Source organism: Pristis pectinata, chromosome 10 (genome assembly GCF_009764475.1).
Source record: "Pristis pectinata isolate sPriPec2 chromosome 10, sPriPec2.1.pri, whole genome shotgun sequence".
Lineage (NCBI taxonomy): Eukaryota > Metazoa > Chordata > Chondrichthyes > Rhinopristiformes > Pristidae > Pristis > Pristis pectinata.
This window is the reverse complement of record NC_067414.1, coordinates 100,563,284-100,588,884: the sequence shown is the minus strand read 5'-3', so window position 1 is coordinate 100,588,884 and position 25,601 is coordinate 100,563,284. Positions and strand designations below refer to the sequence as shown.

The following is a 25,601-nucleotide window of genomic DNA, read 5'->3' as shown; positions in this document are numbered from 1 at the left end:
TTGACATCATAGTGCTGGTCATTTAAAACCAAGCTGTGTAGAAATTCCTTTTCGTAGAGGGTAATAAATCTCTGGAATTCTCAACCCCAGTGTTGTGGATGCTAGCTCATCGGAACTATTTAATGTGGAGGTAGATACATTTTTGAAAGATTGGGGTATTCAGGGCTATGGGGATCTGGCACAGAGAGAAGTTGAGGCTTGTGGTAGATCAGTCATGAACATGTTGAATGGCAGGGCAGGCTTGAGGGGCCAGGTGGCCTACTCCAATTTTCTTGTGTTTGAGAATTGCATTATTTTATAATAAAAATGATGGATTAAAAAGCAAGAAATAAAGTAGAAGATGACCCAGCTAGAAATATATTTAAGAAAATTGAGTTTCTATCTGAATTAAGAATGAACAAAGTGGGCAATGGTCCTAAAAAAGAGTGAGTCTAGGGAATTAATACTTGAATGCAAGAAAATAACAAATGAATGAAGCAGGTATTTTGCATCAGGAGGGAAGAGAAATGACTGGAACTCGGGAATCGAAGGGAGAAAATTGAAAATGCCTGTAGAAAGCAGAGGGTTGTGGTGGAAGGAGTGCCCTCGGATTGGAGGGCAGTGACTAGTGGTGTCCCGCAGAGATTGGTTCTGGGACCTCTACTTTTTGTGATATTTATAGATGACTTAGATGAGGGGGTGGAAGGCTGGGTTAGTAAGTTTGCGGATGACACTAAGATCGGTGGTGGTGTGGATAGTGTGGAGGGCTGTCGGAACTTACAGAGGGATATTGATAGGATGCAGAGCTGGGCTGACAAGTGGCAGATGGAGTTCAATCCGGAGAAGTGTGAGGTGGTACACTTTGGCAGGACAAACTTCAGGGCAGAGTACAGGGTAAATGGCAAGGTATTTGGCAGTGTAGAGGAGCAGAGGGATCTGGGGGTTCATATTCACAGTTCACTGAAAGTTGCCTCACAGGTGGATAGAGCAGTTAAGAAGGCCTATGGGATGTTGGCTTTCATAAATCGTGGGATTGAGTTTAAGAGCCGCGAAGTGATATGATGCAGCTTTACAAAACTCAAGTTAGACCACACGGAGTATTGTGTTCAGTTTTGGTCGCCGCATTATAGGAAGGATGTGGAGGCATTGGAGAGGGTGCAGAGGAGATTTACCAGAATGCTGCCTGGATTAGAGTGTATGGAATATGAGCAAAGGCTTAGGGTGCTAGGGCTTTATTCACTGAAAAGGAGGAGGATGAGAGGAGACATGATAGAGGTATATAAAATATTGAGAGGAACAGATGGAGTAGACAGTCAGCGCCTCCTTCCCAGGGCACCAATGCTCAAGACAAGAGGGCATGGCTTTAAGGTTATGGGTGGGAGGTTCAGGGGAGATGTCAGGGGGAGGTTTTTCACCCAGAGAGTGGTTGGTGCATGGAATGCACTGCCTGGGGTGGTGGTGGAGGCAGATACATTGGACAGGTTCAAGAGTTTGTTGGATAGGCATATGGAGGAATGTGAGATAGAGGGATATGCGGGAGGAAAGGGTTAGATAGTGTGGGGGTGGTTTGATGGACGGCACAACATGGTGAGCCGAAAGGCCTGTTTTGTGCTGTATGGTTCTATGGTTAAAATTACAACACCAGGTGAGGAACTGCTAGTTATAGAAGGAAGTATAAGGAAATATTGAAGCAAATGAAAATTTTATAGGGCAGGTGCCTTTGAAATATCTTCCTTTCCCTAAGTTGTTAACAAAGCCCTTGATCACATCTTATCTGTTTTCCACCCCTCTGCTCTCACCCCCTCCAGGACAGGACAAGGATATTTCCCAGTCCCCATCACTGGACTCTATTCAATGGATCATTCTTTGCTGTTTCTGCCACCTTCAAAGAGATTCCACCACCAGACACACCTTGCTTTTGCCTCCCCTTTTCAGCATTTTGCAGGGATCGTTCCCTTTCACATCTCTATGGCCTGCTCTTCATTTCCCACTAACCACTCCCCTTAGGGCACTTTCCCCTTGCAATTGCAGGTAATGTAACACGTCCTTTCACTTTTTCCTCTTCCACCATCCAGTGACCCAAACGGTCTTTCCAAGTGAAGCAATGATTCACTTACACTTCTTCCGATCTAGAGTACTACATTTGGTGTTCACAACGTAGTCTGCTCCACATTGGAGAAACCAAATGCGGATTTGCAGAACACCTGAGTTCAGTCTGCAGGAACAACGCTGAGTTTCCTGTTGCCTTCCACTTTAATTCTCCATACCATTCTGACCTATCGGTCTGTGGCCTTGAACTATTACAGTGAGGCCTGAGGAACAGTACCTCGTGTTCTGTCTGGACATGTTGTAGCCTGGGCTCAATTAAATTCTGCAACTTCAGATTTTTTTTTCTCTCTGTATCAGTCATAAAGTCATAGAGTTATACAAAATGGAAACAGGCCATTCAGCCCAACTCATCCATGCCGACCAAGGTGCCTACCCAAGCTTGTTCCATTTGTCTGCATTTAGCCCATATCCCTCTAAACCTTTTGTATTCCTGTATCTGTCCAAATGTCTCTTAAATGTTGTAATCAAACCTGCCTCTACCAGTTCCTCTGGCAGATCGAATCATATACACACCACCCTTTGTGTGGAAAAACTTGTCCCACAGGTCCCCTTTAAATCTTTCCTCTCTTGCATTAATCCTATGCCCTCTAGTTTTAGATTCCCCTAATCTCACTTATTTATTCACAGTATGCGACATCACTGGCAATACTGGTATTTGCTCTCCAAATCAGCGGCCCCTGAACTGACGAGGCACTTGGTTAATTTCATTGCTTTGGGTCTGTTGTCACATATTGGCCAGAATAGGTAAGACCTTCCCCCGAAGGTCATCAATGATGCAGCTTTGTTTTTGTTTCCTTGGGGAAGTGGATGTCATCTTGTCTCCCTGCTCTGCATTTTGCAATTCCTACATTCTTTGTCTATGTTCTCACTTTCTAACTGCTCTTATTTTCCAGATAAACTTCCTCACAGCTTATCCCCATGATCACCTGGTTTTACCCCATCATGGATGTCTGTTCCCCTCCCCCCCCCCCCCCCCCCACCCTGCCTGCAGGTTAATGAGTTTTTTTTTCTCCTCTTCCCAGTTCAGATAAGGGGCCTTTCAGCTGAAACGTTAACTCTGTTTCTCCTCCCACAGATGTGGCCTGACCTGAGTCAGGCAGTGTGTATGTGGACTTTACAAGGCATATGGCAGTAATGCAAGGCTGTAATGCATCTTCTTTTAATGCAGAAGTCTGACAAGTAAGGCGGATGAGATGAGGTCATTGACTAATACATGGGAAAAATGATATTGTTGCTGTCATGGAGCCATGGTTGAAAGGTGGACAGGATTGGCAGCTCACTATTCCAGGGTATAGAGTCTTCAAGTGTGACAGAGGTATGCAAGGGGGAGATATTAATCAAGGAGTCTTTTACTGTGGTAAGGAGGGAGAATATCCTCAAAGATCATAAAAGGAGCAATCATTTTGTTGGGGAACATCCAATGTAAGCTCTTCAACGTTTAAAAAAAAATTACTCAGCATTCTGTTTTTCTACATTTTATTGCTTACTTAGCACATTAATTATTTAGGAACTTGGAACCCTTGCATTCAAATGGAACTAGCATGGAACGTTGCAGACTTCATGACTTGCATTATGTTACTTCTAGAGCAGCGTTCACATTCCGGACCTTGATTGTGGTTCATGTCAACTTTGTCTTTTCTCTTTTTTGTATGATTTTCAAAATTTGTTATGTGATCTCCATCAGCCTTGTGCTATAGAACTGAGCAGTTTGATCTTGCATAAGAATTCTACAGCTGCCTCTAGTGAAGGGGCTCTAGGTTCTGGGTTCCAATCTGAGTGCTCCATTTTCTTTGCTTGGGTCCGGGAATGTCAACTAACTGGTGAGGTTGTTACATTTTTTTCAAAGGAGTTTTGAGAGGATCTGTGAATCATTTCCTCTGTCCCGATATTGACTTGGAGTGATGTAGCATGGAATTGAAGGCCTGTTTTGGCAATATGGTTACATGCTTGTGTACCCATTGGAACATGATGTGTGATTAGAGCTTCAATGCTGGGGATGTTGGCCTGTTTTTTGTATCCTGCCATCAGATTTGGAGGCAATGTTAGTAGCACCTCCAGTTAATTGAGGTGCCTTCTGTAGGTGGTCAATCCCTCTGGAGGTTAGGGATCCCTGCTGCCTGATAAACCATGAGCTTTGTACTGGGTTTGAGGTCTTGATCTTTGAACACCCTCTTCAGGTGATCAAAGGCTGTGCCGGACACTGGAAGTGGTGGTGAATTTCATCATCAGTGTCTGCATTTGCTGACAGGTAGCCCCCGAGATATGGAGAATGACTCAAGTTCTCCAGGATCTTGCTGGAAGATGTGTATGGGTTTGTGGTGTTAATTAGGAAAGGTTGGTTGAAGGTCTTGTTTTGAGAATGTATGTTTCACTGAACAAGAGGATAATGACTTGGCGTTCAGTCTCTGAACTGCAATTTGACTGAAGTTGGGTGACCTTGGTCCTGGAGTGAGAGGTTCAGTTCTTTCCCATTTTTCTTGTAGGTTAGCTTCATTCCAATGGGAAGTTTGTTGGAGGGGTTGCAATATTGCAGTGAAAAGGGTTGACACTGCTTTGCTTGTTTCCATTCTACATTGGGATTGGGTTTGTGGTGGACCCATTGGTTAGAATCATTCCAATTAACAGATTAAATGAATGGACTATAGTGACTCTTTTTCATTGTAAGCAAATGTGTGGTCATCTTTCTAAATGATGAAAAAGTTCAGAAGACTCAATTCATGTGGCTAGTTTATTAAAATGTTATGGACAGTTCCAGAGATCTTTGTTACATCATACCCAGAGAACTGTGAATGCTACATTGGAGTACTGCACCTTGGGAAGGAAAGATTGGACCTGGAGAAAATGTAGCATAGATTAACCAAAATGATACCCTGGATTCTTGGTTAAATTATGAAGGAAGATTGCACGCTGCTGCTTGGTGTTCCCTGAAATTTAGATTTAAGGGTTAATTTGACCAAATTTCAAGGATAAACTATTTCTGTACAGGTTTGGGAGTCCAGGCTAGGGAAAGTACCAGTGAGGATTAGAATCAGTTCTTTCAGGTGTGAAATCTTTGGGGACTTTGCTGTGCTCAGGATGATAGAAGTTTTGAATTTTTTTTTCACAAATTTGTTTCGTGCTTGTTAATTTTAACTCCTACAGATTTTTTTTTGTCAGACTTCAGGGACTCAGGACAAAGGTGGGTAAATGGAGTTGGTTCACATTAGCCATGTTCTCAGTGAATAGTAGAACAGGCTGAAGGGCCATAAGGTGAGACTTTTCCATTGTTCCCATACTGTGGAAAAGATGTGCTTAATTTATGCATTTAATGTGACAAGGGAGGTGTATTGATAAAGGTTCTATTCCAGTTAAAACAGTTGCATGATCTGACCTCCAGGGATACCTCCAAAGGCAGGTGCAACTAACAATCACAGCATAACACTGAACCGATGTGCAAAGCTATAAGCAGCAGCTACAACTACATATGGCAGTTGCAGTGCATCAGTCTTAACAGGGCTGTTGAGAAATAAAATCTTCCAAACTTTCTGTTAACACAGACTAAAGTGATGCAGTGAGGACCCAGGAGACACTTGTACACAAAATCACTGCACAGCAACACGGATGATTAAAAGATCAGTTAAAGGGATGGGCTTTCATGGAGGGTCTTGAAGCACGAGAGAGAAATGAAGGATTCGAGGAGAACATGGGGCTTTGACAGTTTAAGGCACAGCTGATGATTATGGGAAGAGGGATGAGCCTAAAGGATTGGAGAGTTTGAAAGTGTTGGGATGGGGGTTGTTTGGCCTGAGCCTGCAAGAGTTACTGAGGAAAGAAAGGGAGAGGCCTCACCTACATTCAAGTGCAGAGAATTTTAAAATGGAACCATTTGGGACTTGGTGATTAAGTGGATCGGTGAGTAATGTAGATAAGCAGGATGTGCAAAATAGGAAATAGGTGCAAAGTTTTGAATGCACTGAGATTCGAAGGTGAAAATCAAGCTAGCTAGCACTGAAGTAATCAAGTATGGAGTGCTATGACTAAGGCTGGCAGGGTTTAGTGTGGAAATAATAGAACTTTGAACAATACAGCATAGGAATAGGCCCTTTGGTCTACAATATTGCGCTGAACTATTTAAATGTCCAACTAAACTAATCCTTTCTGCCTACACAAGGTCCATATCCCTCCATTCTCTGTATATTCATGCACCTATCTAAGAGTCTCTTAAACACTTCTGTTGTATTTGCCTCCACTACCACCCTTGGGAGTGTATTCTATGCACACACTGCACTCTGCGTAATTAAAAACTTGCCCCCTCTCACCTTAAATGCATGCCCTCTGGCATTAGTCATTTTGACCCTGGCAGAAAGATGCCTGCTCTCTATCTATACCTCTTATAAACTTCCATCAGGCATGCCGTATGCCTTCTTTACTGCCACACCCCCCCCCCCGAATCAGCTTGTGTAGCTACTTTCAGGGAGCTATGGACTTGGACCCGAAGATCTCTCTGCACATCAACACAACAGTCTTGCCATTAACTGTATACTTTTCTCTTACATTTGATCTCCCAAAGTGTAGCACCTCACACTTGGCCAGATTAAACTCCATCTGCCGGTTCTCTCCCCATATCTGCAACATCTATATCCTGCTGTATCCTGTGGCAATCTTTTACAATATCCACAATGCCACCAATCTTTGTTTCGCCTGCAAACTTACTAGCCCACCCATCCATGTTTTCATCCAAGTCATTTGCGCATATCACAAACAACAGAGGTCCCAGTACAGAGCACTACTAGTCGCAGACCTCCTGCCAGAATAAGTCCTATTGACCACTACACTCTGTCTTCTATGGGCAAGCTAATTCTGAATCCAAACAGCCAAGTTACTGTGGATCTAGTGCATCTCGTTCTTCTGGATGAGCCTACCATGTGGGACCATGTCAAACTCCTTACAAAAATCCATATAGATGACATCCAGAGTTCTACCCTCATAGCTCACCTTTGTCACCTCAGATCTAAGTCAAGTTAGTAAGATGTGACTTGCCCCACACAATGTAATGTTGACTGTCCCTAATTAGGTCATGCTTTTCCAAATGCTCATAAATCCTATCACTAAGAATCCTCTCCAATAGCTTCCCTACTACTGAGGTGAGACTCGCTGGTCTGTGCAGTGTTGGCAGTAGGTTCTGAAAACAACAGATTAGAGCAGACTATTGATGACAGATGGGAAATAGTCAAAGAGAATGATGTTGTTGGCTGTGTCAAAGGTTGCTGAGTGTTCGAAAGGGGGATAAAGAAGGATTCACCGTTATCAGTGGGTAAAACTTGTGACTAGTGAGGAATGGAATTAAGATTGAGGTCAAGAATGGGCTGAATGCATTTCTAGCAAATCAAAGTTTCCATCATTTTGAAAACTTTGTCCAGATTAATGTATTTCATGTTTTAAAATAACTTATCAACTTTTACCACAGTATAATGCAAACAGTAACCTTGTGCCCGGAAACTCCTGGGATTACATTACTGACTGCATGATTCTTTGGGGGAAATGTTTTGAATGCTCAATTTGTCTGACTTTAAAATTGCCAAGTCAGTTTGGAGGTATCTGTGGAGGTTTGATCATGCTATATTTGATTGCACAATGTGTGCTTTTAGTTTATGAATTCTATTGTATTGTACCTTTCAGGTTGGTTCCCAGCATTTGGTTGTCTCATAAATTCAGAATCGTACAGCAGAGAAGCAGGCCATTCAGCCCAACTTGTTCACACTGAACAGTGGGCACCCTTCTGTATTAATCCCATTGCCAACACTTAGTCTATAGTCCTCTATGCCTGATAATTCAGTGCTCATCTACACATTTCTTAAATGCTATTAGTGACTCAGCTTTAACCACTCTCTCTGCAAGGGTAAAATTCTGTTACCCAAATGGCCATAACACCGGTCATCTGTATGTGACAAACGATATATTATGTACATATGACCAACTGAGTGGTTGGAATTGGGAACGTTCTGCCTGAGATAGTAATGGAGGCAGGTACTATCCTAACAGTTAAGAGGTATTTAGATGAACAATTGAATTGTCAAAGCAGAGGTTGTTGACCAAGTGCTGCTAAATGGTATTCGTGTAGATTGGTACCTGATGGTTGCCATGGACATGGTTGGCCAAAGACACTGTTTCTGTGCTGTATGACTCTGTCACTCAAAACCTGGAATTTCTTCCATGTGCTAGAAGCTTAGTTTTCTTTTTATATTTGTCTGTTGCTCGCCTACTGTACTCCTGCTGCCAAATTAGTTTTAAATCTTCCCCAACAACTCTCGTGTATTGATGGTGGAATTTGGCAGTGATGGTACTATTGAATGTCATGGGTAGGTGGATAGACTATTTCTTGTTGGCAATGGTTATCACCTTTGTAGTGTGAATGTAACTTTTCATTGAGTAGCTCATGTCTAGGTCTTGGTGCATGCAAGCATGAATTGCTTCATTTTGTGAAAAGTCAAGTGGAACATTGGACAGTCGTCAGTGAATATCCCTCGCTTCTGGGGACACCCAAAAATTTCTGAGATGTCTACTCTGGATTAGCTGACTTTCAACAACAAAGTTTTTATTTTGTTTCAAACCTGCTGCTGATCTGCCCACAAATGTAGGATAGAGAGAAGGAACATAGCCTGGATTCGTGCCCATTCACTGGCGTAGGGACAGGGCTTATCAGCCAAAGTTTTTTTTTCTTGATCAGTACCCATTGATTGTGGGGTAAGAGAAGCAACAGTAGCTTGTATGAAATATTAAAGGAATTGTCAACCGCTGAACCAATGTTACAACCCTTATTTAAAAATCCTCTTCATGTTGTTAAATTAATTATTTACATGAGAATCTGAATCCTTAAAGGGAGAAGAAAATGCGCCATAGCCTAATTTAATTTTGCATTCCTTCTTTAATGTTCTTGATCATGACTGTAGCCTGAATTTTCCTTGTTATTTAGCACCAACTTTTGCTCATACTTATTTTCAATATGAGTGACTAAGAGTTTGAAATAGATTACTGTTGAATTAAGCTGATGAAGTTCAACAAACTTGAAGGAAAGTAAAGCTGAGCTTCAAGTGTTCATGCTTGCCCATACTCACTGGAACTTGCTGAATCATACCTCAGTTTTAAAATTCACATCCTTGTTTTGAAATCCCTCTATAGCTTCATCATTTCTTGTTTCTGTATATCTCCCCCAGCCTTATCACTTTCCAAAATTTCAGCACTCCAGTTCTAGCCTCTTGAGTATCCTCAATTTTAAATGTTCTACCAATGGCAGATACTAAGGCTCATTCTGGAAATTAAGTTTTATCTCTTTTTCCTCCTTTTATGATGCTCCTTAAAATCTGCTTTACTGTCCAAACATTTGGTCATCTTCCCTAATATTTTCTCATGGCTTGGTCAAAATTTGGTTACGACACCAAAATTTATCTTAGTCAAAATTTGTTTACAACACTTCTGACTCTTATACATTAAAGCCCAAGCCAGGTTTGGAAGGAGTAGATCAATTTCTCACTGTTTAAATCACCATTATTAAGGATCATGCTTTACTGAAGTGCTGCTGCCTTTAACTGTTTTTGTAAAATATGTTCTATGTCTGACTCCTGATGACTGAGTAATATCCAGCTTTAGATGTGTTTTGAAATGTTACTTCATTCCTTTGGAAAGACAGCTGTAGAAGTATTAAAATACTGAGTTCCTGATTTGAAGATAGAAATACCAGAGGTATTGTAAGTGTGTGTAAAAGCTTTCAGTATGAGTAAATAAGGTTTTTTTTTAATTAAGATCCGGAAAGTGCTGGGGTTTCCAAAGTTTAAAAAAAATTAGACTCTCGTCTCTGCACATTTGGGTTGCCCCTGAAGACAATATTTTGAGGAACTACGACACAAAAATGAAACAGTTGGTTATAGCACTGTATCTTGTTTCAGCAGATGTGAAAGCAATTGTAAGATAAGGCACCATAGAGGAAGAGTAAAGACATATACTATCGTGTAAAGGGTTGATTTCCCCCCAGGCATCCTAGTTTGCATTTTTTTCCCTGAGAAATTGAAAATTAGTTATTTTTCGCAGGGTCTGAATGGACCAGCTAGCTATAAAGTGAGAGGCTAAAGATTATATTTTGCTCCCTATGGTTGTTTTGTGTGGTCAAATTGAGATCTTGAGCATAAAGCTCTGTTAAGCATAATCAAGTGCATTGCATGACATTGAATGCTTGCTCCAGGAGGCAGACAAATTAATTCAAATTGGGGCTATTGAATATTATCTTTCTTTTCTAAAACAAAATCTGTGTGATTATGCAGAGTTAATATGGTTATATGAAAGAGAAATTACATTTGGCGAATTTATTGGAGTCTTTTGAGAATGAATCTAGCAGACAGATAAAGTAGAACCAATAGATATAGCACATTTAGATTTTTCTGAACCATTCAATAATGCTCAGTCAAAAGTTGTCCTGGTGTCAAGGATATTCACTCCCTCAACACGGAAATTTAGCTCTTTTGTCCATTTTTGGACTATGTCTGGCAAAACCCAAGCTGAGCATCAGTAAGTTAGTTATTGATGAATATGTGCCTTTATAGCAGCAGCAAATCGCCTATCATCACCCTGGCAGTAATTGGGTCTTGTTTGCTTTCAATAGGCTGGTGATGATGATGCAGCATTTCATAGTCATAGAGTACACAGCACAGAAATGAGCCCTTTAGCCCAGCTCATCTATGCTGACTAAGTTGACTACCTGAGGTATGGTATTGGTTTATTGTTGTCACTTGTACCGAGGTACAGTGGAAAAACTTGTCTTGCATGCCATTCGTACAGGTCAATTCATTACACAGTGCAGTTACATTGAGTTAGTACAGAGTGCATTGAGGTAGTACAGGTAAAAACAATAACAGTACAGAGTAAAGTGTCACAGCTACAGAGAAAGTGCAGTGCAGGTAGACAATAAGGTGCAAGGTCACAACAAGGTAGATTGTGAGGTCAGAGTCCATCTCATCGTATAAGGGAACCGTTCAATAGTCTTATCACAGTGGGGTAGAAGCTGTCCTTAAGCCTCGTGGTACGTGCCCTCAGGCTCTAGTCCCACTTGCCTGTATTTGGTCCATATTCCTTTCTCATCCATGTACCAGTCTAAATGGCATTTAAAGCCTGTAATTGTACCCACCTCTACCACTTCCTCTGGCTGATCATTCCATATCATCCTGTGCCTGGAAAAAGTTGCCCCTCATGTCCCCTTTAAATTTTTCCCCTCTCACCTTGAATCTATACCTGCTAGTTTTAGGCTCCCCTACCCTGGGGAGAAAGATTGTGACCATTCACCTCTCTATGCCCCTCAGATTTTATATACCTCTGCAACATCACCCCTCAGCCTTCTACGCTCCAGGGGAAAAAGGCCCCAGCCTATCCAGTCTCTCCTATAACTCAAACCCTCCAGTCCCAGTAACATCCTTGTGGATCTTTTCTGATTCCTCTCCAGCTTAAGGGCATCCTTCCCATAGTGAGGCGACCAGAACTACATACAATACTCTTGAGAGTGGTCTCACCAGCATTATGTACAATTGTAACGTTACGTCCCAGCTCTTGTACTCAATATTGTGACCAATGAAGGCAAGTGTGACAAGTGCCGCCTCCACCACCCTGTTTACCTTTGTCGCACTTTCAGGGAACTATGTACTTGTATCCCTAGGTTTCTCAACAGTGGACCTAGCACAGATCTCTACAGCACACCGCGGGTCACAGGCCTCCAATCTGAATAAAAACCCTCCACCACCACCCTCTGACTCCTTCCACTAAACCAATTTTGCATCCCATTGGTTAGCTCACCCTGCAATCCATGCGACCTAACATTCTGAACCAGCCTCCCGTGTGCGACCTTGACAAAGGCCTTGCTAAAGTCTACGTAGACAATGTCTACCATCCTGCCCAATCAATCCTCTTGGACACCTCCCCAAACCCCTGAATCCATTATGCTCATGTTTTTGCTAAGGTGCAGAGTGAATTGAGTTGACTGCCATGATTTCTGTGGTGATGGAGACCTTGGGAAGAGATCATAATGGGTTTCCTACTTGACACTTCCGACTAAAAATGTTTGCAACTGTTACAGCCCTGTCTCTTGCACACACGTTGTTGAGGAGGGGAATGTTCTTGGAACTACCTTCTCCCTTTAATTGTTCAATTGTCCACCACATTAGTAACAGGACTACACAGGTTTGATTTTATTTGTTGATTGTGGCACACTTAATCTTCTATAGTTTGAATTTGTATATATGCTCCATTGAGCTGGATTTTGTGGTCAGTGGTGAAATGATAACCTTCTGACCTCAGTGATTCATGAAGACCTGGTGTGCTTTGCCACATGTTTTCCCTCTTCCAGTGTTGATTGCTTTCAAATGTGGGTTTTAGAGTATGTCATTAAGCTGACAAAGCCACCAGTCTCACTGGAGTTCTTGCATCAAATCAAGAAGTCTTTTTTAAAAAAAACACAATTTTTGAACTTGTATTTTAGATGTTTTAGAATGTTAAATAGTGATGGGAAAATGCACAAGATTAAGCTGAAATCTGAAACTTAAAAATGACCAAGAATATTTTAAAAAATATTTATCTGCAGGAGGCAATTGTAGCCCATTCATTTTAATCTTGGGTCGATGGCTTAGTATGCCGTTGAAACACTCATACTTCATGCAACAAATACATCTTCTGAGATTTCACAGAGAGAATAGTTTATACCTTATCATTGTATCACAAATTTTTGAAGATTATTTTCGAGAAGGCATCAAATAGCAAATCTAATGGAGGAGCAGGAAATCACTGAGCAACTTCTGGATTTAATTTCTTAACTGTAGATCTGCTTACTCCAGAAATTGCTATTTGTTTCACATGTAGTTGTGACTAATGTTAGCAGTTTCACAGTCTTTTCAATAGCAAAATTTGGGCAGTTTTTCATCTTGGGTATTTGTAAACCTGATTTTTGTTCAAGTTTAGCACCTATCATTTCAGAGTATGAACTCTAGCTAGTAGAAGATGGGAGTCCGGGCTAGGTAATCCCTTTCCAAAGAGTAGAGCTTGTGTAGGCTTCTATATTATCCATATCCTGTTTAACAGAAAATTCTGTCCACTTGTGCTTACTGACTTTTTAGGCACTTTGATTCTGTGGGTTCTGGGGTGACTGATGTGGAGCCATAGATAGGCTGGAGGTGTAGATGGGTGGATAGTTTATGAAGGTTGTGCACTTCTTTTGCCCTTTATGCAAGCTTCTGGGTGCTGCTGATGGATGGTAGTGGAGATTCTCAGTGCCATCCTGACTGTTCCTTCTCCACTTTGTGCAGGCACGGGTCCGAATTCCCATGATCTGAGAAGAAGTTTCACTTTTTTAAGGAGGCTTCGAGAACATCCTTGAATTTTTTCCTTTTGTTCATTTGGTAACTTCTTCCCATGACAGCTCAATGGAGTGTTTGTTTTGGGAGTCTGGCGAAGAGTATTGAACAAAGTTACAATTGAACAATGCTTATTTGACCATGCTGACTGAGTGTAATTAGGGCCTCAATGCTGGTGTTGTTTTATTTCACTAGTAAATTTGGATGATTTTGAAGAAAGAACATTAATGGTGTATTTCCAGAGCCCTGAGGTGCCTACTGAAATCTTGGAAATATATAGGAGCATTAGGATCGCTTTGCCTGATGAATCATGAGACTTGTGCCAGGTTTGAGGTCTTGACCATCCAACACTCTGTTCATCAGTTGGCCAAAGATCTGTGGTGATCAACTGAAGGTGATGGTGAATTTCATCATCCATGTCTGCCTTTCAGAATCTTTTTATTGTGCTGAAGTGTTGTCCTAGTCTTGAGCCTCCCCAATTCTGTAACAAATTCTTGTCTTGCAATCCTCTGACAACTCTGTTTGTCCATGACCTCTCATTCAGTGGCAGGCTGAAAATTCCTACTAAAAAACTTAATCAGTGCTTCTAACTTTTCAAAGACATCGAGTCAAACTTTTAGTCTCCACCTTACCCCAACCTGCTCCTATCTCCAACTTTTCCTTCACTCAGTTGCTTTTTGTGTTTGTAGAAGCTTCAACCTCAACTTTGTAACAAAAAAGAAACTACTGACTTTTAAGTCTGACAGTAGGGGGAAAGAAGCAGAGGAAGTGATTTAACGGAACATTCCAAGCTACCTAGAATTAGCCTGTACGTTTTGACTGGATGTTGTCTTGCAGAGATGCAGCTCTGAAATAGGCCCTTCGCACACCATCTGCACTAGCCATGAACAACTCATTTTGTGCTAATCCTACATTCCACCCCCCCAGATTCTGCCACTCACCTACACACTACCAACACCCTGTGCAGTTTTGGGGTGTTGAAGAAAACTGGAGTATCAGAGGGAACCACTCTTGTGACGAGGAGAATGTGTAAACTACACACTGACGGCACCTGGGGTCATTGTGCCACCCACTTTGTAGAACCTTGCCAGCTAGTAAATAGATATTATGGTTGTAAGAGAAATGTGAAGTAGCAAGCATATTTTTGCTATCCCATCATTGCAATTACTGTTTGTTTATAAAGTATTATGATATTGCTCAATGCAGTTGGCTGGATGTTGTCACCAGTGATGGCCTTTCTCCGTACTTTGAATCTGTTGCCTTCAGCTGATGCTGTAGAGATCCTCTCTGTTGTATCATGATGAATTTGCACTCTTGGATCTCTGTTAATTCTTGTTCTTGGCTGTGTGCTTGAGAGTGAGGAGGGAAGCTTTAGATTGCAGGAAATTATTGATGTTTTAGTCAGTTGGAAAGAAAAATGGCAAAAGGAGTTGGTGAGGTAATACTTCAGGGAATATACAGCGGGAGGATTCTGAATGGTGTGGAGGAAAAGAGGACCTTGGAGTGTATGACCATAGGTCCTTAAAAGTATCAGCACAGATCAGTAAGGTGATTAAAAACACATGTGGTAGGTACCTTTTTCTTTGTTAACTGACACACAAAATATAGGAGCAGTAACAGCAATAGCTAGGCCAAAGCTTGAGTACAGCATACAAGTCTGGTCGCTGTTTCAGGTAATTGGTAGATGTATTGTCAGGACTAGAAAATTGTAGCATTGAGGGAAAAATTGGTTAAGCTAGGCTTGTTTCCTTTGCAGCACGAGACAGGGGAGACTTAATTGAGGCTCCATTCACTCTAATGGAATAAACGAGTGAACAGCCAGGGGTTATAGATTTTAAGTAAATGGTTAAAGGAGCGATGAGGAAAAATACTTTCATTCAAAGAATGGTCGAGGTAAAATAAAAATTCACTACCTTAAAATGTAATACAGGCAGAAACCCTCATCGTGTTTAACAGTTACTGGATGTGTACTTGAAGTGTGACCTGCAGGGCTATGAAGCCAGTGCTGGAAGAAAAGACTAAGTTGGGTAGCTCTTTTCGATCAGCACAGGCACGATGAGCTGAATGCCCTCCTGTGTTGTAAATGTTCTGATTTCAATACCATCCTTTCCCGCATTTTCTCCCAAAAAGGAATGATATCAGGAAATTCAGAAATTGTGTTTTTGATTCCAGAGTCTAAATTATTAATGTAAATTATCGCAGGTAAATATGGTGGTGAAGAAGGCTTTTGGCACGCTGGCATTGAGTATAGAAGTTAGGATGTTGTGTTGCAGTTATACAAGACTTTGCGAGGCTGCATTTGGAATATTGTGTTCAGTTTTGGTCGTGATGCTGTAGGGACGATGCTATTAACCTGGAGAGAGTGCAGAGGAGACTTGCAAGGATGTTGCCGGTACTCAGGGGACTGAGTTATGAAGAGAGGTTGAGCACATTGGGACTTTTTTCAATGGAGTGTAAGAGAATGAGGGGTGATCTTGTAGAGGTGTAAAAAGTCATGAGGGGCATAGAAAGGATGAATGCACACTGTCTTTCTCAGGGTTGGAGAATCGAGAACTAGAGGACGCAGGTTTTGGATGAGGGGAGAAAGATTTAATAGGAACCTGAGGGAGATCTTTTTCTCCCAGAGGGTGGTCAGTATATGGAATGAGATGCCAAAGTGGTTGAGGCAGTTACATTAACAACATTTAAAAGGTACTTGGACAGGTAAATGGATAGGGAAGGTTTAAAGGGATATGGACCAAAGGTGGGGAAATGGGACTTGCTTAGATGGGAATCTTGGTCAGCATGGACCAGTTGGGCTGAAGGTTCTATTTCCATGCTGTATGATTCTGACTAACTGATCCATGTGGAACACCACTAATTACCACCTTCCACCATGAATAGCCACTCTTTATTCCTACACTCTGACTTCTGTCGTGGAGTCAGTGAGCAATCCATTTTACTGTGTATCCCTGACTCCAGATTTAATGACCTTATTCATTAGTTCGTCATCAAAGGTCTTTTGCCGTTCTAGATAAATGACATCTACTGCATCACTATGTTATCTTTATTCATTTGTGACTCATGCTTCTATTGAGATTAAAGGAAGAAGTGATTGCAATCATTGACAAAAAAGCTTTGTTTTTCAGTTCTTCTGTTCTAACCACCACAGATGATCAAATATGTTTTTTGTGCAGAAAATGCCAGCCAAAACGTTCTCAGATGGTGAAATGGTAATGGGCCGTTGGCCAGGTAGTCACCTATACTACGAGGTGCAAGTGACGGGTTACAACAAGAACACCCAGTTGTATACAGTAAAGTACAAGGATGGGACTGAACTGAATCTTAAAGAAAGTGATATTAAGGTAAGGCTGGTGACTGAAGATTTTAAGATTGAAAATAATGATTTATTAATCTACTTTCAGTGCTTTAGTACATGTATGAATAATATTTCCCTATTCTCCTCAAATCTTGGAGACCCAAGAAGCTGTACATGCTGGAATCTGAAGTAAAAAAAAACTGCTGGAAGAATCAGCGGGTCAAACAGCATCCGTGGAGGCAAAGGGATGATCAATGTTCCAGGGAGGCTCTGCATCAGGACTGGGAGTATAGAGGGAAGATAGTCGGTATATAGAAGTGAGAGGGAGGGGTAAGACAGGCTGGTAGGTAATAGTGGAACCAGGTGGAGGAGGGAGATGGGATAGGAAAGATGAACCAAGGGAGAAGAAACCCTGGTGGATGGGCAGATGGAATCAGGTGGCGGAAGCTAAATGAGTCTTGGTAATGTGGGGAGTGGAAACGAACAGAAGGGAGAGAACCTGACTGGAATGGTGAGAGTGGGAAAGGAGCACAGGGTGTAGGTTACTTGAAATTGGAATATTCAATGTTCATACCATTTGGGTTGTAGGCTACCCAAGCAGAATGTGAGGTGTTGTCCTGGTTTACATTTGGTCTCGCTGTATCAGTGGAGGACAGACAGGTCAGGGTGGGTGTGGAAAGGGGAGTTGAACTGGCATGCAGTGGAACTCGAGATGGCTGTTGTGGACCAAGCATAGTTTCTCATTTACCCTTTGGTTCATTGAGGTAAAAAAAGAAATTTGCAGGAAAACTGATTTCTTACATAAGAGCAGAGAGACTGGATCCCCTTAAGGATCAGTGTGGTAATCTATGTGTGGAGTCATGGTATTGGTTTTTTTATTGTCACATGTACCGTGATACAGTGGAACAACTTAGTTTTGCAAGCCATCCATACAGATCACTTCAAAACACAAATACTTTGAGGTAGTACAAAGGAAAAGCAGTAACAGAATGTAGAATATAGTGTTACAGTTACAGAGAAGGTGCAGTGCAGCTAAACAAGGTACATGGGCCATCGTGACAAGGTAGATTGTGAGGTCAAGAGTTCATCTTTAACGTACAAGAGGTCTGTTCAAGAGTCTTGTAACAGTGGGATAGAAGCTGTCCTTGAGCCTGGTGGTGTGTGTTTTCAAACTTTTATATCTTCTGCCCAATGGAAGGGAGGAGAAGAGAGAATGTCTGTGGTAGGAGGGGTTATTGATTATGCTGGCTGCTTTTCTGAGGCAGCGAGGTGTAGACAGAGTTAATGGAGGGGAGGCTATTTTTGTGATGGACTGAGCTGTGTCCACAACTCTCTAAAGTTTCTTGGAGTCTTGGGCAGTGCAATTGCCATACCAAGCCGTGATGCATCCAGATAGGCTGCTTTCAATGGTGCATCTATAAAAATTGGTGAGGGTCAACTGGGATGTGCCGAATAGATGGGCAAGGTCTTAAATGAATACTTCTCATTTGCATTTACTGTGGAGAAGGACATGGAAGTTGGTGAGCTCAGGGAAGAGGACAGTGATATCCTGAAGCATATTGACATTGCAAAGAAGGAGTTATTGGCGGTCTTGAAGCACATAGAGGTGGATAAATCCCTGGGGCCTGACTGGATGTATCCTGGGACATTGTGGGAAGCATGGGAGAAAATTGTTGTAATCCTGGCAGAGAATTTTTTTATCTTCGTTAGTCATAGGTACGGTAACAGAAGACTGGAGGATTGCTAATGTTTTGCCTTTAAGTGGGTACGAGGACAAGCCAGGGAACAACAGGCCAGTGAGCCTTGCATCAGTGGTGTGAAAGTTACTGGAAGGGATTCTGAAGGAAAGAATTTGTTTGCATTTGGAAGAGCAAGGACTGATTAGGAATAGTCAGCATGGTTTGGCTCATGGGAGGTCATGTCTTGTGGGAGGTCATGTCTCGTGAATTTATTTGAATTTTTGAAGAGGTGAATCGCTAATACAGTTTAAGGAGTGTCTAGATGAGCACAATCAATCACTTAGGCATAGAAGGCTATGGGCCAAATGCTGGAAGCTCTGATTAATATGGATGGCCACTTACTGGTCGGCGTGAACTTGGTGGATCGAATGGCCTGTCTCTATGCTGTATAATTCCATGATTCTATCCAACAGAGTTGGAGGAGAGGGAAAATGTATACCATTGAAGATGTAGAATTCAGTTATACAATTACCTTATTCCCCTGCTAAGTTTTTAAGAAAAGAGCTCCATTAAAAAAAACTTTCTTAATGGTGTTGGAGGCAAACATTTATGTCATCAACTACAGCAATGTGCTTCTCAGTTCCACTGATTGTGGGAATATTTGATATTTGAGTAGTGGGCAGTGATACATGAGGTTATTCTTGCTTGATCTGGTGCATAGTTGAAGCATGGTCATCCTAAACTAGCTTTATGATATTTTGTATAAGCAAAGTGTGGGTAATATTAGAATTGGTTTGGAAATAAAATGAAAATCCTTCAAATTGTATGTAAAATGGAAGTTAATATGTCAGTGCTAGAAATTCATACATCCTATTTTATTTTACTTTTAGTCCTTAAATTTCTTTAAAACAAAGAAAAGCAGTTCGAGGTCGGGTTCCCGACAGCGCAGTCGATCTCGATCGCGTTCTCCTGCTAGGACACAGACTCCCAAGCACTCAAACTCCCGGGGCAGGGAGCCTAGGAAACCAGTGGAGAAGGAGGAAGTGCAAAAGGAAGATATTAGTAAACTGAAACCTGTCCATCAGGTATGTGACATTAATTCAATTAAAAGCTGGGTAGACTTCACCGTCTGTCTGTATACCTGGGAATGAGTTGAATCTGCAAGTACTGAAGTTCGTTGAAAGTTAATGTGTGGAGGAAATGGGAGTGGGAGAACAGTCAGCTCAATTGCCTTTATCCACACACAAGCATGTTTGCAGCTTTTGCTAGTCAAAGAGCTGGCTGGAAGTATGGTGACTGCTTGGTAGTTTCGTTTGACACATGTTGCTCTTAAGCAGGAGAACTCTCACTAATGGATATCACAGGTCAAGTTTCTTTTGGCCTGCTGAAGGAGGGGCTCTGCTATTCTATTACCTGATGCCCAATACTGTGTGTGGGATGGTCTGTCATCCACAGTCCCCTGCATAAGTTGGGGAGAGTAGCAGAGGACTGGTTGGGGGCGAGGATCCTAGAGTGGGGAGAATGGAAATGAGGATGGGCGGGAGGTGGGTCAGGCAAATGAGGTAGTGGTCAGATCACATGGAAAATTGTGATAAGACTGAGGACATTGATGGGCTGTTTGCCCTTTGTTCCTGCTCTGCTATTCAGTAGGTTATGACTGATCTTTTACCTCAATGCAACTTTTGCCATATCTGCTTAGATCCCTTCCAGTCCAAGGACTGTGGGCTCATGATTATTTTGTCAGGTTTAACAGCCTTGACAAAAGCTTGTCTGATTTCCTCTTTGCTAGGGTGTGATGCACACAGGGATACGAAAGGGGCAAGGCAGAAGAAGGAATCTTCTGTCAGCGCATATGTTAACTTTGTGTAGAAATGTCCAGAAGATCAAAGTCCTGGTAAAAGAGTAGGATTAATTAGACCTCAACTGAGTTGGACTTCAATGCAGTTAGCTGTGAGAATCGTTGCTCTAGTTCTGGTACAGTGATCACACATTTATCAAAGCTTTTTTTTTGAGAAATATTATGATGATGCTTAAGTTCTAAGTCTTTCATTGATGCCTTTTGAATGGGAAGGTCCAGGAAAACAGTACCAACAACAAAACTACTTATGTGACAGACTACACGGAGGAGAAGAACAAGGTCTACAGACTCGTTGAGGTAGGAAAAGCCCATCTGCAGTGTATTGAACAACGCTACTGTTGGTTTCAGTAATGAAAGTTATTCTGAGAGATCTATTAAAGAGTAGTTTCTACATTCTCATTGCATTTGCTTTTATTGCACTCCTTCCTTGATGCAATTTTTCCAATTGTAGAGGGAATAAAGGGCTGGGAGTGGTAGGGAGAGGAGAAGCTGGAAGGAAGAGTGGGACTGATGTAGGGTGGTGGAGAGGTAGAGGAGAGATCAAAGGCCTATAGGGGTGAGGTTGTTTGAGAGAAAGGGAGTGGAGACCTAAGGGCAGAGGGGTGGAGGGCTTGGAGGTAGGAGGAGCTGATGTCTATTGACTGAGTGGGTTGAGAATCACTCAAGAAGGTGGAGCAAATGGCTTAGTAGTAGAAGGAGTGGGGTTAGCAGGAGAGGAATGCCTAATGTTGGAGGGAATGGGCAAACTGGGGCATGAGGCCAGGGACAAAGAGCTGGAGAGGGACGGAATACCTCCCCTGAAAATTACTGGTGAACCAGTTGAATTTTAACAACAATCTAGTAGATTTTTGTGGTAACCATTACTAGCTGTTGCAACTTTTTAAAAAATTTCAAATTATTGACTGAATTTTAAACTTCATAGTTGCCATGGTGGGATTTGAACTCTGGATTGTTAATCGAGGCTTCTGTATTATTAGTTCAGTAATGTAACTGCTGCACAATTCACTAGCCAGTACTGAATCCTAAATTTCAGCAGTAATTTTCTGCCTTTTTCCATCCCTCTTAACCTGCAGCACAAGACACGCAAGGAAATTTTAACAGATCAGTTGGGCCTGCCTTACAGTCTACAAGCCAGGAGGGAAGAGGCAAAACTTGTAGACCTGGAGGCAAAAGATGGCCATCTGTATGCTAAGAAGCAAGCGGTGCAGATCCAAGAGCAGGGATTCGGAGCACGAGTTGGTAAGATCCAGAGTATGTTTTTGACCTTGATTATTTACTCCATCCCTCAAACGTTGGGATTGCAGCTGTTACGGACTAGGTTACTGTTGGTGAATGTCCCTTTAAGATAGAGCATAGTGGTGTGTGTGGCGTGGTTATGACAACAGAAGATAAAGGACGTAATGACGTTTCCGAAGCAGTCATTCGGAGGAGAGAGAGAGAGACACCAGCCTGCTAGTTTCTATCGATGGATGAAAAACAGTAACTGTGTCTGTCACTACAATCCATGTATGGATTTTTGGAGTAATCCGGTGGAGTCCACTTTGTCGCTCACCTGTAGAGGGAAACAGGTATTTGTGTGGACGGCCACATCTCGATGCCTTTTGGAGTGGCAGATACTTCGGAACAAAGCAGTGGAGTTCACTTTGTTGTTGACCTGTAGAAGGAAACAGGTATTTCTGTGGATGGCCACGATTCGAGTGCCTTTTGGGTGAGGAAGATGTGGTGGAGTGATTACTGCTGAGTAAACACTGAGGTGTCGTTTGGGTTCCAAAGAGGAACAGTTGGATTTCGTAATTACTCTGTATTTTCTCTCTACGTTTTGTCTTCAGTCAACGGTGGTTGTTGAAGAAGCCTTTGCTCACGTTTCACCTTACGGCTTGCTGAACTGAACTTTGAAAACTATTCCTGGACTTGGAATTTGGGAGTTTGCCACACACACACTACGAGTTTAGTTTTTGGGGTTAATGTTTAAGATCTAACATTTTTACTTCTAACAATCTAACATTTTTACTTCTAATTTTCTTATTATCATAAGTAGTTATTAATAAAGTAGTTTTTAAACACTTATACATGACTCAGTGTGTTTCTTTTGTTGCTGGTTCGTAACAAAATTGGGAGCTCGCCCGGGATCAATCCCAAGATTGACGAGGATGGTCTGAAATCGAACTCAAGACTGGTACTAGAGGTCTGAGTTTGAACAAATTGGGGTCTTAGTGGTCGACTGATTGTGGTCGGTCTGATAAAATTCTTTTAAATTGGTTTGTGTGTGTGGAAACCAGCAACAATGGATATGTTTTTGAAAAAAACAACTCCTGGAGGATAGCAGGGGATGAGGAAGCCTGATTTGGTGAAAATTGCTGCAGAGCTACATCTTGAGGCAGTAATGCGATTTATGAGAAAGGCAGATATTCAGAGACCGATAGCTGGCCATTATGTGGAGAAGAAGGTGTTTGAGGAGGAGCTGTTAAAACAGTTTCCTGGGGGTGAACCAGCCATTTCTGAGGCACAGGTACAGCTGGCAAAGATAGACGCTGAACGAGAACAAAGGAAACTAGAGTTAGAACAAACTCGGTTGAAGTTTGAGGCTGAGGCAGAACAAAGGAAACTAGACCTGGAACAAAAGAAGATAGAGGCTGAGTTAGAAATGAAGAAGATAGAGTTTGAGGAAAAGGATAAACAGAGAGAGCATGAGTTAGAAATGAAGTGAAGGAGTTTTGTTAGAGCTAGAGCTAAAGAATTAGCCAAGGCCAATAGTCCTGTGCAGCCTGAAGTTGTTCCCTGTGACAGGCTTAAACAGGAGGGAAATTATGATGACTTGTCTGAGACGTTTCTGTCTTGACTGGAGGATCAAAGTCCTTGTATTGGGCCTGAATATAAGGATTTGTTTTTGTCCAAGAATGAATTTATAGTGAAGCAGACTAAAGACCCTGAGAGTACTGAATTGGGAGAAAAAGCACTTTCAAGTGATGAGATGGTAGGAAAACCGAATCAAAGTTCCCTTGTGGTACCTTTGAAGCCTATTCCTGTTTTTGGTGAACGCTTTTCGAAGGTAGTTGTGGACTGTGTTAAACCATTGCCAGAGGTTTGGGATGAAGGAGATCATTTGCTTTTGTTTGCAATGAGACAGTTGGTGCAGGAAACCTTAGATGTTGGATTTGTGTCTGGACATTGAGAAAAAGTAACTTTAAAATTGCCAGGAGAACGATGGGTTAATTTGCTGGACTCTGTTCAGAAATTTAAAAACCTGCAGAAAGCCTGCCAAATTGGAACATTTTGTTTTGTGATAAGAACAGCTGTGGCCAATTCTGTTGACATTAAAGTGTCTGAAAATTTGAAGGTTAAAGCATATGTCACAGTCACATGGAAGGCAATCAGCCATGACTTTCCTGATGTTAAATGAGAAACATGTATCTTTACTAATCTGATATTCTGTAATTGTGTAGAATGATAATTATTAACACATTACTAACTGTATGTGCAGATAAAAATTTTTTTTTGAAATAAATTCTTTTTAGGTGGGAGGTGTGTCATGGACTAGGTTACTATTGGTGAATGTCCCTTTAAGATAGAGCATAGTGGTGTGTGTGTTGGCGTGGTTATGACAACAGAAGATAAAGGACGTAATGATGTTTTTGAAGCAGTCAGTCAGTCAGAGGAGAGAGGGAGAGAGAGACACCAGCCTGCTAGTCTCTATCGATGGATGAAAAACAGTAACTGTGTCTGTCACTACAATCCACGTATGGATTTTTGGAGTAATCTGGTGGAGTCCACTTTGTCGTTACCCTGTAGAGGGAAACAGGTATTTGTGTGGACGCCCACATCTCGGATGCCTTTCGGGGCGGCAGATACTTCGGAACAAAGCAGTGGAGTTCACTTTGTTGTTGACCTGTAGAAGGAAACAGATATTTGTGTGGACGGCCATGATTTGAGTGCCTTTCGGGGTGAGGCAGATGTGGTGGAGTGATCACTGCTGAGCAAACACTGAGGTGTTGTTTGGGTTCCAAAGTGAAACACTTGGATTTTGTAATTACTCTCTATTTTCTCTCCACATTTTGTCTTCGGTCAATGGTGGTTGTTGAAGAAGCCTTTGCTCATGTTTCACCTTACGGCTTGCTGAACTGAACTTTGAAAACTATTCCTGGATTGGGAGTTTCTCTCGCTCTCGCTCTCGCTCTCTCTCTCGCGCACACACACACACACTATGAGTTTAGTTTTTGGGTTTAATGTTTAAGATCTAACATTTTTACTTCTAACAATCTAACATTCTTACTTTTATTTTTCTTATTATCATAAGTAATTATTAATAAAGTAGTTTTTAACACTTATACATGACTTGGTGTGTTTCTTTTGTTGCTGGTTCATAACACAGCACATGCCTCGCACAAGGATTGAATGAGTTGTGACTCATTGTAGCTCCTGTACTCTCCTTACTTTTTACCAAAGGAAGCTAAAGGACTACAGTGCTCTATCATCATCAGCCTAGTTAATGCAGAACTGTAGATAGTATACCATTTTCCTTCTCTAGCATCTGGTTTCTCTTGTTGAACATGCTTCTTCAGATAGAATAGTGAATAATTCTACTTTAGACAGTTTTGCTGAATTCTACAATAAAATCTGCAAAATAACTTGTCTTTTAATTTTAGGGGCTGCCTTCATGATATTGTTGTTGCCAGTTGTTCTCATTCTCCTGCTGTTGATGTGTGCACAAGATGATCCCAGTATTCTGAGCTTTCCACCTCGAATTCCACCTCTCCAGACCCTATGGAATGGTACTGCCCTTGGCATCTTTGTTCTGTGGTTCCTTTTTCAGGCACTACTTTACTTGTTGCCGATTGGAAAGGTAATTCAGGTTTGCCTTGGTTTTCTATAAATAATTGGGAAAAGATGCAACATTCTGGAATGTAAACAAGTTTGAATGTTTTTCTTTCCTTTTAAGCTGTTTTGTTCTGTATTCATGTCAATTACTGTGGATGGAACTTCCTACCCAACTTGTCTACTTTTAGACAGCTATTTCTTTTGCTGAGATAGAACTTCCCTCCTTCTGAGGAAGTTCTGTGAACTCCTCAGGGCAAACCTACTTGCTGCTTAGCAAGGGCTTATCTTTAAATTTGTTTCTTGGCACTCGTTCTGGGTGACCCGACTACTAGGTCTCTGCAAAAGTTTTATCTGAATCTCCCTAATAGACCACTGGAGAAGTGGTCTTTGTTACAAAATACACACTGACAATTAGCAGAAGCATTGCATGTTGAGCATCAGTAATCCACTTCTGTATCATATTGTAACAGTCCAAGTGACATAGTCATAGAGATAAGGCA

At 41.7% G+C, this 25,601-nt stretch overlaps 1 protein-coding gene across 1 annotated transcript in view; it reads left to right on the top strand.

Moving 5' to 3' along the window:
- lbr (lamin B receptor) overlaps positions 1–25,601 on the top strand; it is a 61,783-nt gene that overhangs the window by 14,048 nt on the left and 22,134 nt on the right. The window contains exons 2-6 of the mRNA XM_052024953.1: positions 16,628–16,795; positions 19,319–19,513; positions 20,500–20,583; positions 21,360–21,525; positions 24,930–25,126. Of these exons, the coding sequence (XP_051880913.1) occupies positions 16,631–16,795; positions 19,319–19,513; positions 20,500–20,583; positions 21,360–21,525; positions 24,930–25,126 (807 nt within the window). The 5' untranslated portion in view covers positions 16,628–16,630. The remainder of the gene's footprint in view (positions 1–16,627; positions 16,796–19,318; positions 19,514–20,499; positions 20,584–21,359; positions 21,526–24,929; positions 25,127–25,601) is intronic.